Source organism: Manis javanica, chromosome 15, assembly GCF_040802235.1.
Source record: "Manis javanica isolate MJ-LG chromosome 15, MJ_LKY, whole genome shotgun sequence".
Classification (NCBI taxonomy): Eukaryota; Metazoa; Chordata; class Mammalia; order Pholidota; family Manidae; genus Manis; species Manis javanica.
In genome coordinates this window covers 9,677,168-9,693,390 of record NC_133170.1, presented here as the reverse complement: position 1 = coordinate 9,693,390, position 16,223 = coordinate 9,677,168, and the positions used below count along the sequence as shown (strand labels likewise).

General features: G+C 41.2%; 1 protein-coding gene across 3 annotated transcripts in view; it reads right to left on the bottom strand.

The window, feature by feature from the left end:
• Window positions 1–4,248: 4,248 nt before the first annotated feature.
• Window positions 4,249–16,223, bottom strand: part of TM7SF3 (transmembrane 7 superfamily member 3) — a 29,237-nt gene continuing 17,262 nt past the window's right edge. For 2 of the 3 annotated variants that reach the window (XM_037020389.2, XM_037020387.2), the window contains 6 exons: window positions 12,785–12,871; window positions 10,928–11,008; window positions 10,149–10,301; window positions 7,265–7,362; window positions 6,522–6,684; window positions 4,249–5,393 (listed from right to left, as the gene is read on the bottom strand). In XM_037020389.2, the coding sequence (XP_036876284.2) occupies window positions 5,131–5,393; window positions 6,522–6,684; window positions 7,265–7,362; window positions 10,149–10,301; window positions 10,928–11,008; window positions 12,785–12,871 (845 nt within the window). In that variant the 3' untranslated portion in view covers window positions 4,249–5,130. The remainder of the gene's footprint in view (window positions 5,394–6,521; window positions 6,685–7,264; window positions 7,363–10,148; window positions 10,302–10,927; window positions 11,009–12,784; window positions 12,872–16,223) is intronic. The other variant, XM_037020388.2, reaches the window with a different exon arrangement.

Sequence of the window (16,223 nt, the reverse complement as noted above, 5' to 3'; positions counted from 1 at the left end):
AACGGCAGTGAGATCAAGGGAAGGAATTTCTCAACCGTTAACTTACACATTCCAAGATCTATCTCAATAATTACAAGATTTTTGTTCCTAGTTCATGCAGACTCTAGACCTACATACAACACAAGAGGTTAAAAACATCAGTATTCAGTAGAAAGAAAAATCACTGGTACATATCATTGAAGGAATTCAGGAAGGAGAGCTGGTTTGGAAGAAAAGTTGAGTAGCTCTACTGTGGAATAAAAGATTATCCTCTGTTGAAAAACCTTCAGGCATCAATAAGCAAATGAGAAAAGAGATTTTATTCTCAGAAGCCTTCAATCCTGTCCCTGAAATTAGTCATCCAGAACCCTAGGCCCAGTCTAACAATACAAATATCTTAGTTGTTTTAAGGAATTTTGATATATGGTCTGCTTCAAATAAGACAGCTGGTTTATTTTAAAAAGTTGAGGTCTAGGGCGCAAAGGCGCGCAGTGTTACCTCCCTTGCTTCGAGCTGCATTATTTTCTGACCCTCAACCCCTTTCATCAAAGGTCCCAGATAGAGATCTCCATGCCTCCTACCAGGAGGTCAGGCAGGCCAGAGCATGTTCAGGCCGGACTGGACAACAAAGAATCCATTAGCAGGAGCCCTGAACCTCAAGTGAGGCCAGAGAAGCCTTTTAGCTCTTAAGGACTTCACACTAAAAAGGTCATGTGGCCACTCTTAACCTCCCTTCAAGGGAAGGAATTCGCCCTGGGGCCAGTAGGATCGGGTCTGTTATATTCCTTTAGTATAGGACACAGGAATGAAGAAACGGTTTTGAGGGTCACAGCCTGTGGGTCACTCAAGTGTTCTGATCCACCTGTCATGGGGCGGTTGCTGAATTCCAGGACCTTGGGAGGAATTGAAAAAGGTAAGTGAAAAGACAAGGTATGCTCTATGCCGCTTTATAGTAGAGTTAAAATGTAATGAGGAAGAGAAGACTGAATAAAAATCAAACTACTATAATACCACTGCTGGCTATATATCCAAAGAAAATGAAAATGGGATATTGAAAAGACATCTATACTCCCATGTTTATTGGGGCATTTATTCACAATTGTCAAGACAGGAAAACAACGTAAGTGTCTTATCCACGGCTGAAAAAAGGTGTGTGTGTTGGGGGGGGGGGGTGTTTATAATAGAGTATTTTTCAGCCATAAGAAGAAAATCCTGCCATTTGCAATAGTGGTGGATGGGCCTTGAGGGGATTATGCAAAGTCAGAGAAAGACAAACATTGTATCAGATCATTTGTATGTGGAATCTAAAAATGCCCAACTCCTGGTAACAGAGTAGAATGGTGGTTACCAGGGATTGGGGGCTGAGGAGACGTTTAAGGGTACAAATTTACAACTAGAGATAAATTATAGTCAACATTGTAATTATAGTCAACAATACTATAAATTTTCAGAGTTACCAAGAAACTGGACCTTAATTGTTCTTCCTACCCCCAAAACAGATGATATTTATGTGACAGTGATAGAGGTGTTAGCTATTGCTGTGGTGGCAATCATAGTATAATATATAAATGAAACAAATACATTGTTCAATGTTAACAGTTACACATTATGTATCAGTTTTCTCTCAATTAAAAAAAAAAAAAAAGTAGACAACGCCTGCCTGGATTAGCTGCTCAAAATGTCAACAGCTGAGTGAGAATGTGAGCGCCGACCCCAGGAAGCACCAAAATGAAGGGCTGCAGTGGCGGGCGAGGCCGTCATTTAAGCCACCCAGTCCGTGCCATCTTGTTAGGCAGCCCTAGCAAAGGAATACACTTCACAAATCCCTTTGCCCTGATAGTTGATTGAAAGACCTCTGGGCAGTCTGGCCAGTTCGCGTGAACCACTCCATGAAACTGAGGGAGAGAAGGGCTTGAGTTAGTGGAAATTCAGGCTCGCCCGGGGACTGCCATATAACCGTTAGTCTGGGCTGTTGGCAGGCCTGGATTAAGCTACATCAGTGAGGGAGACCCCTCGGGACTCTCCTTGGTGAGGAGGGAGGGCTTCCTGGCTTTTAGGCATTTCCCCCGCTGCGTGCACTTTAGCCTCCTTGTGGTTTGACTACTTCTCCTCTTCCAAGTCCAGGTTTACATATCACTTTCTCAAGGAATTCTTCCCTGGCACCCCAGGTGCTTCACTCCGCTCCACTGTGAATTTTCATTGCACACTGGATCTCTTTGCTGAAACTATTTAGAGTCTGTGGCACTTACCACACTCCAAGCCTGAGGCAAGGGAGCATGCCTGCATTGTTAGCCATCTTCTTCCCAGTACTCTAAACAATGGCTGCCACTTAGGAACTCAACAGATACTTGCGGATTTAGTGAAAGTGAGATCCAAGTCAGACTCCATCACTGTATTATAATTTATTTTATTTTCCTTCTTATGCTGATGTAGCTTAATCCAGACCTGCCAACGTCCCTGGTGTAATAGTTATATGGTAGTCCTGGGTGAGCCCAGGTTTCCACTCAAGCCCCTCTCTCCCTCAGTTTCATGGAGTGGTTCTTGCAAACAGTGGCCTAACTGCCCACAGGTCTTTCAATCAACAATCAGGGTAAAGGGACTTGTGAAGTGTATTCGCTTGCCAGGGCCGTCATAACAAAATACCAGACATCTTAAATACATTTTTTTTTTTTTACAACAGGGAGTGGGTGCAGGGAAGAAGTTGTGTCAGTCAGTACACCAGGGCAGTGTTGTAAAAGAACAATGAATATTCTGATGCCATATGTGTAAGAGGAAGCACCAATTAGGGTTGGTAATTCTTCTCCTTAAGGAGCGACACAGCAACCAGACCAGTTTATCTTCTGTTGAGCATTCCAGGTTGGCTGGCTGTGGTGACAGGGCAGGGGTGAGGGAGTGTGAGGCTTGATACAGGCAAGACGGACGGCAGAGCATCTGCCCAGCACCCAGGGAGCCGACCTGCCTGACCTGGGGCTGCTACAGTTTGCACGGCTCGCTCTGCCTGTGGGGAACCAATCATTTCACTGTATTGCACAGTAGCTAACCTGCAACAGGTTGATCAGAACCAAAACATTTAAATCATAGTATGACTTATTTTCCAGTAATACCATTCTTCAGTTTGATACACCTGGAGTGCCAATAACAGCAGCACAAATTCACTGATTCAAGTGGCAAGGATATAAATTTTAACACACTGCCCTAGATTTCCTTCATTTCTTATTATTCTATTTATGCTCAAACTATTTTTTAAAAATAAAGAATTGTTTGTCCAATTAGGTAATTTTGTTGTTATAGCTATGAAACTGTTCCCTCAATGTCTTGTTGCTATGGTACAAATACAGTTGGTGAAAAAAATGTAATAAGAATTTTATAATAATGAAAATTTTGATCATTTTTTTCAAAATAGGTATTTATTTAAAATGTTATACAAACTGGCTTTTTACTACTTACAAATTACCATGAAAATGTTAAAAGATTTGTATACCCCTTTCAAAAAAATTATGCTGTCTTTATAATACTCACTGGCAGTGCATTTTGATGGTATAGAAAATAACTCACAAACATTCCCTATAACTTTCTTAAAATAAGTACACAAATATGGCAGATGTTAGAATCCCTACAGTGAATTATTTTTTTAAAAAAGTTTTTTCTTCAAGTGTTATTGAAGTTATATAAACTGAGGATTACAGAATAAATAGTAAAGAAAGTATCTATACTTTTTGAAAGCAAAAATTAGTTTTCTTTTTTCAGTATGTTTCAGCCTTTCCAAAACACAAATGTGGAAGTTGAGAATTTTCCACTTACCTGAAACTTCAAAAATCTATTGTACTTTGAAAAAAACTTTAAAGCAGCATCATTTAAATAGTGGTTAACTCACAAACGTGTATATGCGGCAACTACAACTGGCCTTGCTATTATCGCTCAACCGTGTCAGAGCCACCAGCTTGAAATCAAAGGCATCTGACCGGAGGCAGGAGTTCTGACAGTGAAAGAGAAAAGCAGCAGCCCAGGGCTTTCTTCTGGTGGAAAAAAGAGTCAAAACCAATGGGACTCTCCTTACTGAATCCAAGGTCCTAATTAACAGCAGTCTCACTAAGCGCCTGAATCTTTCCGACTCCCGCCTCATCACCTTGAAACACGGATCTGACCACGGCTTCACAGAGGAGAAATTTTTGAAACTGCATTTTCTATCAATGCTACTTAGCAACTAACTTAGCAGAAAGAACTACAAAATGCAAATATTTAAAAGATTTCCTTACTAATGAGACTATAGATTAAGATAGGAGCCAATTTATTTCCAGAAACAAAACAATTCATGTCATCTAATGCAGTTTAAATTCAAGATCAGCCGTCAACGTGATTTTAAAAGGCCCTGATAGAAAACACAGGCCATTATTTGGAAATGTCATCCATAGTTCTATCATCTGTATAAATGATCTATTTTCAAGTGACTGAAATAATTTAACTATTTAAATTACCATTTTAAGCAATAAAAGTCAAAAACAAAGGGTACCTCCTGAATAACATGCTTAAAAATGATTGATATGGGAAATGTATATTTTCCCACAATGGAATAAAAGAAGAAAGGTACCTCTTGATAATATATAATACTTAGAAAGATGCAGCTAAGTAAATCTGACCACTTTTAGTAAAAAATAAGTTAACTCTTTTTTAGTATTCTGATGTTCAAAGGCCCAATATCAAATCTCTAAACCTCTGAACATGGTGCCAAATGAAGTCTAACTCTTAAATAAACCCCCCTTCTGTACCCCCTCACCCCCATAAGTTTAGACAGACTCAGGTGAGAGGCCAGTTCATGGGCTTATAAAGAGAAACACCAGGGTTTTAGTGTATCTTTAATGGAATAAGTTGATCATATATTTATAGACCAAAAGGTTTAAAAATAAGGAAAACTTCCCTACCACTAACTTTTTGGTCACCTTTCTCACTCTTACTTAGAATTACCATAATCTCCCTGCCACACACTTACCATGTATCAATAAGACACCAGGATACCATGCAATGCACAGATACAGAAGCTGTTTTCTTAGCAGACTTGCTCAGGCGATGGCTGAAGCAGGCTGGGCACACACACCACAGCTGAAGCCAAGCCTGGGCTGTACGTCAAGATCATACTGGCCAAGTGCTCGACATCTAGAGAAGGAGGGGAGTTCTCTCACCAGTCGGCTGTTCCTTCTGAAAGAGCTCTTTGATCTGGGCTAATCGGCCACCGAGCCTCTCTCTCAAAGGAGGGACATGGTGGCTAGGATCCAGAATGTTCGTCACTCTGCGTTCCTTCTCTCGCTTCCATAACTTGTATGGGTGGGGAGGAAAAGATGGTCGCCCTCTTTCTCTTCGAATCTGTAATGTAATTCCACTTACAGCCAGCATCCCCCACACAGCCAGGATAATAAAGTCTAAAAAAACAGTAGAAAAGTACCGTTTGAACTCTCGTTATTTTAGAGCCTTAATACTTAAACCTTTCACAGTCTAAACCTGTGTCAGCCTTGCTCAGTAATATTGGACTTTCTGCTGACTTTGTCCAAATGGTTGTGTATTTCCTCACAAACAAAGGAATGAGTGAGGAGGCTACAGTCTTATATTTGGAAATAGAATTTTCTAATACAGGCACATCAAAGTCCATACAGCTGCCAAAGAACCAGTTGTGTGGATCCTGCGCAAGCCAATACTTTATGACCAGCGTCCACAGGCATGGTTGGTTGTCGCTGGTTGTGTTTTTCCAGAGATGACACCTCACAAGTGTCCATCATGGAACATTAGAGGCCTCCATGCTCTCTTTTTTTCCCATTTCACTCTATATGGGGCCCCACCCCACTCACAGAGTAGAGATAGAAATGCATGAAGAGATTCGACAAATTGTACTGAGCTTCTAGTAAAAGGCTTAGCAAAATGTTGTCTTGTATGTAAAACTTCCAAGGCATGTGGATTTCAAGGTCTCCGCCACCGACTTCTCATTCAATGAGGGCAGGCGCAGGAAAGAGGTGGAAAGACCTGCCCTCAAATGACTTAGCAATCATGGCTGTGCTTTAGGCCTTCAATTATAAGATTGCTTTGCCATCCTCCTTATTTCAACATTTCTGAAACCAACACATCTTACAATCTTCGGGAACATTTAATTTAGTAGTCATTTATTTTTACTCAAAAAGTTCTTTTTCTTCAAAAAAATGGAAAATCTTTCATTGGTAGGATCTTACAACTGAGGGAACAATATGCTTACTGATAGAAAGTCCCTTTCACTTTCCATTAGCAAATAACATGCGTCTTAAAAGGAGGTTGAGAATAACTTTAAAAAATATGACTTTCATTCTCAACCTTTATCCCACCCCAACCCATAAGGTGCCCAACAGCTTTATGCTCAGCACTTTTCTTAGAACTGGGGAGTTGATCAGGTAAACCTAAGTCTCATCCTAGGTAAGAAATTTCTTAGTGAAGTCCACTTGGTAGATGACCAAGTGCTCTCGTTAGGATAGGCGGGCCAGTATCCCTACGGGACCGTGGCTCTGTGCATGGATTTGGAGTCTTACCATTAGTTTGGAAAGGCTCATACATGAAAGCTCTGCGGAAATCCGAGTTGAGGGCTCTCTTGAGTACATTCAAAGTGATGTAAGAAAGGCCTGTGTATACGTAACTGTCAACAGCCAAGACCACTGAATAGGCGCCAGTGAATCCACAAGTCAGGATGTTCAGCTGTGGAAGAGTGGAGCCAGTCAGCATTGCCACTGGTAGGAAAACCAGTTCCTAACTCTCATCAGGGCCTCAGTCACAGGGAATCACTTATCCTTGCTCGGGGCCCAGGGAGAAGGACCAAGTCTTACAGCTGAACAAAGGTTATCTAGAAAGAGACTGAAAACACCTTCGGCATCCATAGGGAATTCTTAAAACACAGTTTACCTTATCAACAGAAAATACCTTCCCTGTGAAAAAGCTTCAACAATAGTCTCATTAGATGAAGAAGCGTTCTTCTGGAGAGACTGCTGAGCTAAGGGTCCACCAGGCTGTCACATTATGATAAAAGCCCTGCCTTCTCTGTCCCTCTGCTAGAAGCATATGGACAGGGAAGACCTGCTCCACTTGATGAAAAAAAACACTGTGATGATTGTAGTTAGAAGTTCTCTTGCTTTTACAGTAACAGGCTATTTAAAATCAGTCATCTGATGCAGGTTATCATACAGCTCTCCTTAGTAAGGAAATGCAAAATGATGCAGTAAGTGATCAACTGAAGGTCCGGGACATGGAATGAATACATTCAACTTGATGAAACACTTACTATTCTTAGGCAGCACATGAAAACCACCGGAATGAGAATTGCTATACAAGAGAAGGTCACCCAGAACACGCCATCATCCCGAAAAACCTTCAGGTCTCCTGAAAAGAGCAGAAAGAAAGAGTAAATAACAGGTCCACCAAGTTAAATTTCATTTTTTCAACATCCAAACACAGACGTACATTGAAGGTTTAAAGTAACAGCCTGGGAAATATGCTGACAATTAGAAATGATTTCTGATTTTTTTTAACTTAACCATGAATACGATCCCCTCTGAAGGAGGTGTCCTAGAAGGTAGAGGGGTGGGAGGAAAAGCAAGCAGGCAAATGCTCTGCATTTATTTCCAGGATAAGTTAGAAGAGGCTAGACACGTTCAAGATCTCCCATTCACCTGCTGTGATACTGGGCTTCAGTTTCCCAACCCATAAAATGCGAAGACGGAACCACTTATCTCCAAGCTCTGATTATCCTGTCTAGTTCTAAATGTGGATGATTCTATGATTTTGCACCACAAAGTAAAAAAATATGAGTAAATGACATTTGGAGCTCACCATACGGACCACCCACAGGATAAGCAACAAAACCCATTTAGTAGATTTTTACCATCAGTGCATTTCCTGCCCGGCAACTGCATTCTAGGAGATATGGTTTCCTTATGCATCAGGAAAGACAAGAGTAACCACTTTGCGGCTTCTACTAAACCCGCCTCCAAAATGCAGGATACCTTGAGGTGACCCAGGAAAAATACATTCAAACTCCTATTTATAAATTAAGTTTAAATAGCAAGAATATAAGCCTGACAGTTATTTAATACAGACACTGGCACCATCATTCAGTCTGCTGGTTCTGGCCCTATATCCGGAGACTCGTCTGGAAGAGTGGGGCTCTGCGGTGGGAGGACCTGACCTGGGGACCCCACATTCCAGACAGTGAACTGCAACATGCTGCAGGGAGAACAGAGGATCATCTTCTCTAGCTTAACTACATGAACTTTCACTCAATACATATACGGCTTCAAAAAAAAAGTCTTTCAAGGAATCTGGGGATTAAAAATAGTAGCTATGATGCAGGCACGGGAAGACTGACCCTTTCGGTGTATCAGCCACAGAATAAGGTGAAAACAGTAGTAATTTAATTAGACCCAAGAGGTTGGCCAAATCTTCTTCCAATTTTAATGCTTAAAAATATGAGTTTGCATCTACTATTGTTAAAGAGAGACTCACTGTCCTTGACCGATGAGCTGTTCACAGATAAACACATTAACTACTAAAAATTCCAACCTAATATCCTGCTGTCCTCCAAGCATTAGCCAAAAGGGAGGGCACTCCTTAAGTCCTGTTTTTTAGCACAGATGCAATAGGGCCCTGCATCTGCATTTTCAACAAACAGCCCTGTGAAATGTGTCATTTGGCCAAATCTAAACGACGCTACTTTGCTTCAGACCATCTAGATGAAAAGCTATCTGCAGGGGGTCTGGGGGGACAACTTGGTTCTAGGTTTGCAAAAATCAAAACAAAGGGCCTCACAACACTCAGGAAACACAGCGTGTCAGTTCTTTCTGGTCTTAAGATCTTCAGAGAGCCAAGTGCCTCTCACAGAGCTGACAGCCTCAGGAGACAGCCAGGCTTCCAGCTAACACTTCTGTCGTCTTCTGATACTGCAGTACAAGAACTAGACATTATCACAGAAGAAACAGCTGAATAGAGTAGGCTGGAAGGTAAATACTACTTTTTTTTTTTTTTACATTTTTGACAATCAGGAGATATAAGTCATTGCCCAACCGCAAGTGAAGAGAAGCAGGATATGCCAGTGCCACTTCAGCATGTGGATTATTTTGAGCTGAAGGTAATCAAGACACAGCAGATTCAGGAAAGACTTTTCTCTCTCCCTTAACCACCTAAAAGAATTTAAATAAATAGGGGGCCTGGCCCACAAAAAGAGCAATGGCCAGAGATAACTCTTACTGGAAAGACCTACCTTTGGGGCAGGGCAAACATCTGATTACCAAAGGTCTGCTCTTCTTATCTTCCTGTGGGGGTGCCCTCCTCTCCCTCTTTGAAGTCCCAGGCCCCTATCCTTTCCTTAGCTCAGGATGGCACTTAAACCTCAGCTGCATGACTGCCTCTGCTTCTCAGTTTTATGGGGTTCCTGTACATACAGAATTAAATTTGTCTTTCTCCTGTTTATCTGTCTTTTGTCAATTATTAGACCAGCCAAAGAACCTAGAAGGGCAGAAGGAAAATCTTCCCTCCCCTACAAAAGAAAGTTTACCGACAAGTTAACCCAATTTAAACAACTGATAGAAATTGAATTATTTAAAAGAAAATCCCTGCAACCACACTTGTGCTACTGCCCTGGGATGACTACAAGTAGGTACCTTATGAACATGTGGGGTTTGGCCCAGGGTGGGAGCAGGAATGAGGGGGGTAAAAGAAGACCAGGGACAAAGCACCAGGCTCCCCAACTCAGCTGCCATCAGAGCAGCACCAGATTTATATGTGGGATATACTGTTCTTTCTGTTTAAGACCTACTTGAAGAATGAGTTCCAGGGCTTTAAGAAATAAAAAACAAAACCCACAGCTATGCCATGTATTAAGAATCCCCTTTACCTCCACTCCTTCTAACTAACAGAGGCACACAGCTCTTATTACAACAAACAGGCACAAAGCTACCTCTAAGGACTCCGTAATTCCTCCACACAGGGTGCCTTTGAGGGGCACAAGATTCACACTCATGTTGGCCCTTCCCGGAGTGCCACGACATCAGGGCAGATTCCCAGGACTTCACAAGGTCCCACGTCCCCGAGGAGGCAGTAACTGTACCTAGGAGCCCAAATGCGTCCTTCACACAATGAACTGGACGCACAGAACAGCGTGCATCTCCTACCCAGCGGAGTGAAGAAAGTCACAGCCGAGACGAGGAACCCCAGCACCAGGCCCACACACAGCATGCAGAGCGTGAGGACTCCAAATCTCCACCAAGCAGCCACCAGGACAATGCCACCGATGCTTCCAGCGATGGCGGTCAGAGTCAGACGGACTGCACAGAGCAGAGAGAAGACCGGTTTGATCGGGGGCAGCCGTCCTGCTCCAGGCTTTAGGCACAGCATCCTTCCTGGAGGCAGCTCAAGCCTTTCTGCTGGTCAGGCACCAAGGGTTCTTCAGCGGCACCAAGAACCCAGCACGGGGAGGCCTTCTCTGGGCAGGGGCTGGTTTGAGCCGCGGAAACCAGCAGGGGAGCTAAGCCTCCCAGGACGAGGGACAGGCGTGCTATGGCACGACCTATAAATCAGAGAAGGGGAGCAGGGGTGGCAAGCGAGCTGTTCAACACGACAAGGAAGGAGGCGTTGTGCTTGTTTTACGGTAAAGAAAATGAACACTGTGATCATTATAAATCTCGTATCTTCAGTATGCCACATGGCTGGGACACAGGCTTATCATCAACATGGCCCTTTAGCTCCCTGAAAGAATTTGCCACGCAAATTAAAAACCAGGAGAGAAGGTCTGAATGAGTAATTTGGAAAAGATGTTTAGGATGTAGGTTGTTCGTTATTTTACACATACAGTAGGATGTCACACACACACTGGTCAGACTGGAGAAGGAGAGCTGGAGGGCAAACACGCATGTTCCTTTCTGGACACCCAGACTACATTATTTTCACTCACCATCATACTTAAGAGCTGTCAGTCTTGCAATCAGTATATAAAAGAAGAATCCCACGAAGATAAAGCCTATGAAGAATAATTCTAGTAGAAAACCACCAGAAAAAGAAAACAGAAAAAAAAGCTACGGTTAGTTTTACATTGCAATTCAAATATCTTATCTAGAAATACACGCTTAAGCTCCCAGAATTTACATAAGGCATTCAGAGATGAGAAATACTTAAAAGGAGAAATGTGGAAATCATTGGGAGTAAATATTACTATTATTATTGAATGGATACAAAATTAAAGTATTAACTATAGGATATGCTTGCTTGTTTATAGGTCAATTTCAATTGTTAAGTTGTTAATTGTTAATTTCCTAGCTCATTTTAATATATTCATACTTTCTACTTAAAAGAAGAGAAGTACTTTTGTCATTGTGCTCAATCAGAAATCACACATTCAATTTCATTACATGAGGAAAAAGAAAATGTGAAAGACAAAAAGAAACAACAAAGTATTGCAAAGCAAAAAGCAATTTTTACATATTCTTTTAATTCATCCTTTTTTGGTTAGGATAAACAACCAACCGTTGTCTTCATCCCTTAAAACATCTGCCAGGATCGCTGGGGGCTGGTCTACAGTTCAGCAACTAAACTCTTTGTTAAGAATCATTCTACACTTTGAGGAATTAAGTATTTAGTACAATATTCTCAATCAGGAAAAAAAGTATAGTAATGGAGGAAAGGAGTTGCTATTTCACATAATTCATTAAAACAAGTTTAAAGAGTTTCATGAGATCAGGGTTAGGGGCACCCTCCCTCTGATGCTCCATTTACTCCTTGTTAATGAATTAAATAAGGTTTTTTAAATAAATTGCAAACATTAATTACAAAAAAGGCAGCCCAAATAATTGAAATCAATTCAGTGAGCATAATTTATACAGCAGTCTCCCCCATCCACAGCTTCGTCTCCACAGTTCTAGTTCCCCTTGGCCAACCAAGGTGTGGAAGCGGATGATCCTCCTTCTGACCTATAAGCAGGTCAACAGGAGTCTAACCCTAGGTCATAAGACCTACATCATTCACCTCACTTCATCTCATCACTAGGCATTTTATCACCTCTCATCATCACAGGAAGTGTGAGTACAGTCCAGTATGATATTCTGAGAGAGTCCAAGAAAAGACCACTTTCACATAACTTATTGCATATTGTTATAATTGTTCTATTTTATTATTAGCTATTGTTATTAATCTTACTGTGCCTCATTTATAAATTAAACTTTATCATGTATATGTACGGGGAAGAATACAGGATATACAGGGTGTGGTACTATGTGCGGTTTCAGACATCCACTGAGGGTCTTGGAACACATGCCCGTGGATGGGGGGTGTACCATATTCTACTCCCTCCACGGTGTTTCACTGAGCAGACTGCAGAGCTCCTATTTGCTATCTGAACCTCCCAGAACTAAGCAGATATTTCAATCTTACTGTATATCACAGCCCTACAGCTTGACTTACACAAAACCACGTTGATCTCCACCACTAATATCCACACGTTTTTACATAGACAGCCTAGTAATTTCTAACCTCAGTTATCTTTAGTCAACTAGCTGATCTAGCAATTGAAGTTCATTGTGCAAATCAAATTATGTTCCCCTCTTAATAAGGGGAAGGTGCATTCCATTGCTGAGAAAAGGAAAAATTCAAATGCAGAGCGACTGAGTAGAATCTTTACTAGAAGAACTGAGCCACAAATCTATGAAGATAGTGGCGACAAGCAGTTGCGTACTCTCCTGACAGGTCATAAATTCCCCAGGAGAATGTATAAAAAGACCACAAGGCATGTAAATAGCAGCCACATCGGGCATAATACCTGTTTTCCAGAATCTGTGCCCAAAGAAACAAATGAAGAGACCAAGCAGGGCAAGCAGAGTGAAGAACACTTTGGTAGATACTCTTCCTGGAAATAATGAAAATTTAATAGATAAGACAACATTTCATACTTTGTATTTAATTAATAGAACGAAGCTTCATGAAAAAAGCAAAGGGAGCCAACAATAATTTATTCCATGCATACAAATATAAACTGATTTTAAGAATACCCTTGCCACCCGCTAATGAATTATTCTATGTGGGCAATGAGTATCAATGGCTTCTGCTAAAACAAAATCAGGAACCAGACAATATATGCTTCCTGATAGAGGTGGGCAACACTACTTACAGTATGTTCTTCTTTTTTGGGGGTGGGAGTGGTTGGGGAAGGAGTAAGTGTGGCTTAAAACAAGTAACTGTTTCTTCTAGAAAAAAAAGAGGGCAGCAAGAGCAGAACTATGGATTGGAAGAGATTTCAAAGACACACGAGCTAAACACAACGTACAGACATCATCTAATCCAAGATTCAAACAAAGCAATCTAAAAAACAATTGGGGAAATATAAACACTGGCTATTAATTTGATGCTATTGAGAAATTATCTTCAATATTTTTAATTGAAACTTGTGTTGATGATACTGTGACTATTTTTTTTAAACAGCGCATGTTTTTAAGATACATATACTGAAATTTTGTGAGTAAAATCATGGTCAGGGATTTTATTTTTTAAAATCCAGTGATGTCATACCTCTAGGTCTAGGCACTAATAGAACAGAAAGAGACTCATAAACACAGAGAACAGGCTGCGGTTGCCATAGGAGAGAGGGGTGGGAGGATGGGGGAAACAGGGGAAGGAGGGGGATCAGGGAGAATGTTTGGCATCTTGACCTGGGTGATGGTTACACCCAGGGTGTACATACATACATGTCATGGGTGACACACATGGATGATGTACATACATGTCAAAACTCATCAAGCTGTACACTAAGATTTGTGTATTTTGTTGAATGTACCTCAATAAAAATTCTTATCCACTTTAAAAATTAAAATTAAAAAACTCCAGTGATAAAGGAGGATGGGAGGCAGAGACGTGGGAAGGTATATATGAAACAAGATAATGGCCATGAATCAAAATTGTTAAGGCTGGATAACTGGTATATGGAGGTTCATTGAAACGTTTCATAATAAAAAAATTTTAACCAAAACTCACATTATAATAAAAGAACATGTATTACACTAAAGGTCACAGATGAACAAATTATTATCAATCTTAATTTTACGTTTTGCTTTGGGAAAAAAATGTAGCTTTATAACTAACTATAAAACACAATAAACTTCATGATGCCAAAGATCCCAAAATCCCATGATCCTTAATAGACATAAACGCATACAAATAACTTGAATGGAAAGACCCAGCTTACTGAAGAGAAAATATGCTCACAAAATTCACCACTGTCACACCACCTTGGGGTGAACACAAGAAAATAATCCCTAAATTAAAAACAAAAACATAACACCTATACAATCTTTTTTTTTAATTTAAAACTTTTATTAGAAACAAATAATACACCTACACAATCTTACATGAAAAATATTACAAACCTACCACAAATCAAAATGCATCAAATCCTTAACGTGCTCAGAGGGAGATACCACCAGACCAACATTTCAGTAAGAAACACAAGATAGCTCTTCCCATAAGCGGCCTGACGGGATCTCAGAGAATCGTTCACTATTCCCTTGACCCAGAAAGCCCCACAAAATCATGCAAATCAAGAGGCTCCAATCTTCATGTTCACCTTAAGAAAACTTGAGAAACTGCCCAGGCCATCAAGGGTATGCATAACTGAAAAGCCACCCAGGGTCTGAAGGATGTCACCATATAGAAGCAATGTGTGCCATTCCACCACTACAATGGTGGGGTCAGTCAGTGTGCCCGGGCTGAACAGTGAGGGTGGACACAGGGTCAGTCGCCCAAAAAGTGTTGAATTTTTACTGCACATGCTTAAAAATGCAGAAAGTAATGCTGAACTTAAAGGTTTGAACGTAGAGTCTCTGGTCATTGAGCATATCCAGTAAACAAAGTCCCCAGGATGCAGCGCAGAAATTACAGAGCTCGTGGCCGGATTAACCCACCTAGGAGCTCTCCCTGCCACGCTGACATGATCCTTGCTGAAAAACAGCAGACTGTTCCTAAACCAGAAGAGGCGGTGGCACAGAAGAAAAAGGTATCCCAGAAGAAACTAAAGAAACAGAAACTTATGGCCCAGGAATAAATTCGGCATAAGATAAGTACAAATAAAAGCAAAACCAGAAAGAAAAAAAAGAAACACAAGATAGAAGCACAGAATCTGCAGGCGTGATGCAGGCCTACGTTTCAGTTTTTCTGAGAATGAAGAGCCCAAAAGAAAGATGAAATGAAAGATAAAGCACCACCCACTGCTCATTTCAGACCTGTGGCTGATGGCTGTTCTAGGATTCAATCTTTATACCCAAACCAGAGTGCTCTGGGGTTCTTTTTTTTTTTTTTTTCAGATGCAAATCTAGTGTAAGTTGCCAGCAAGTATAAATCACCAAGATAACAAGGTTTTTCAACCCAATATAACTGCTTTGCACCGTTAGATATTCTGCCGTGGCACGAGGCAGCGGAGAGGAACTAAACAGAACCTCCTATACCAGTACCGGGAAAAGAGGAGAGAAAAACTGTACAAGTAAAACCGCAGAGGGGAGAAGCTTTCATAAGAAGGAGAATCTAGAGACAACACAAGAGACAAAACAGGCAGTCACTTTTGGGGACAATGAAGACAAAGGGGCGAATGGGAGGACAGAAGACAGTCAAAATTTAGAGGGTCTTTAATCATCCCTGCAGGTTAGGATACACAAGCCAAGGTTTTAATTAAAAGGCAATGTGGGACATCTTCCTTACTCCAAGCTCAGGGAAGTGTCCTCAGATGCACCATGCTTGAAAATGAAAGCAATAGGACGGACACCACTAGGCTGCTGGGTCAACTTGAGGCTGAAGACCGACAGGGTCAGAGCTTCCTTCCCTTCAGCCTAACACGGAACAACAGCCACCCAGGGGTAAGAGGGGCTCTGGGGCAAAGGGTTCAAGGGAAAGGGAACAGAGGAACCCAGTCAGGATTCAGGCTATCAGTCAAAAACAGAACTTTAATCTGCCTGGGCCTCTTACACAGTATCTCAAGGATCCTGGGTGTGGGAGAGGAAGCCAGGGTGGGATACAGCTCTAGCAGAGCAGAGGGAACCCTAACCCCCAGCTCAAACACAACTGCCTGACATTATTCTTTAGAGTAAAACTTGGAAGATCTGTTGAAACGCCTCTAATTTCTTTCCTATCTGTTCTTTTTTATTTTTATTTTTCATTTTTACATTTTGGTATCATTAATCTACAATTACATGAGCAACATTATGGTTACTAGACTC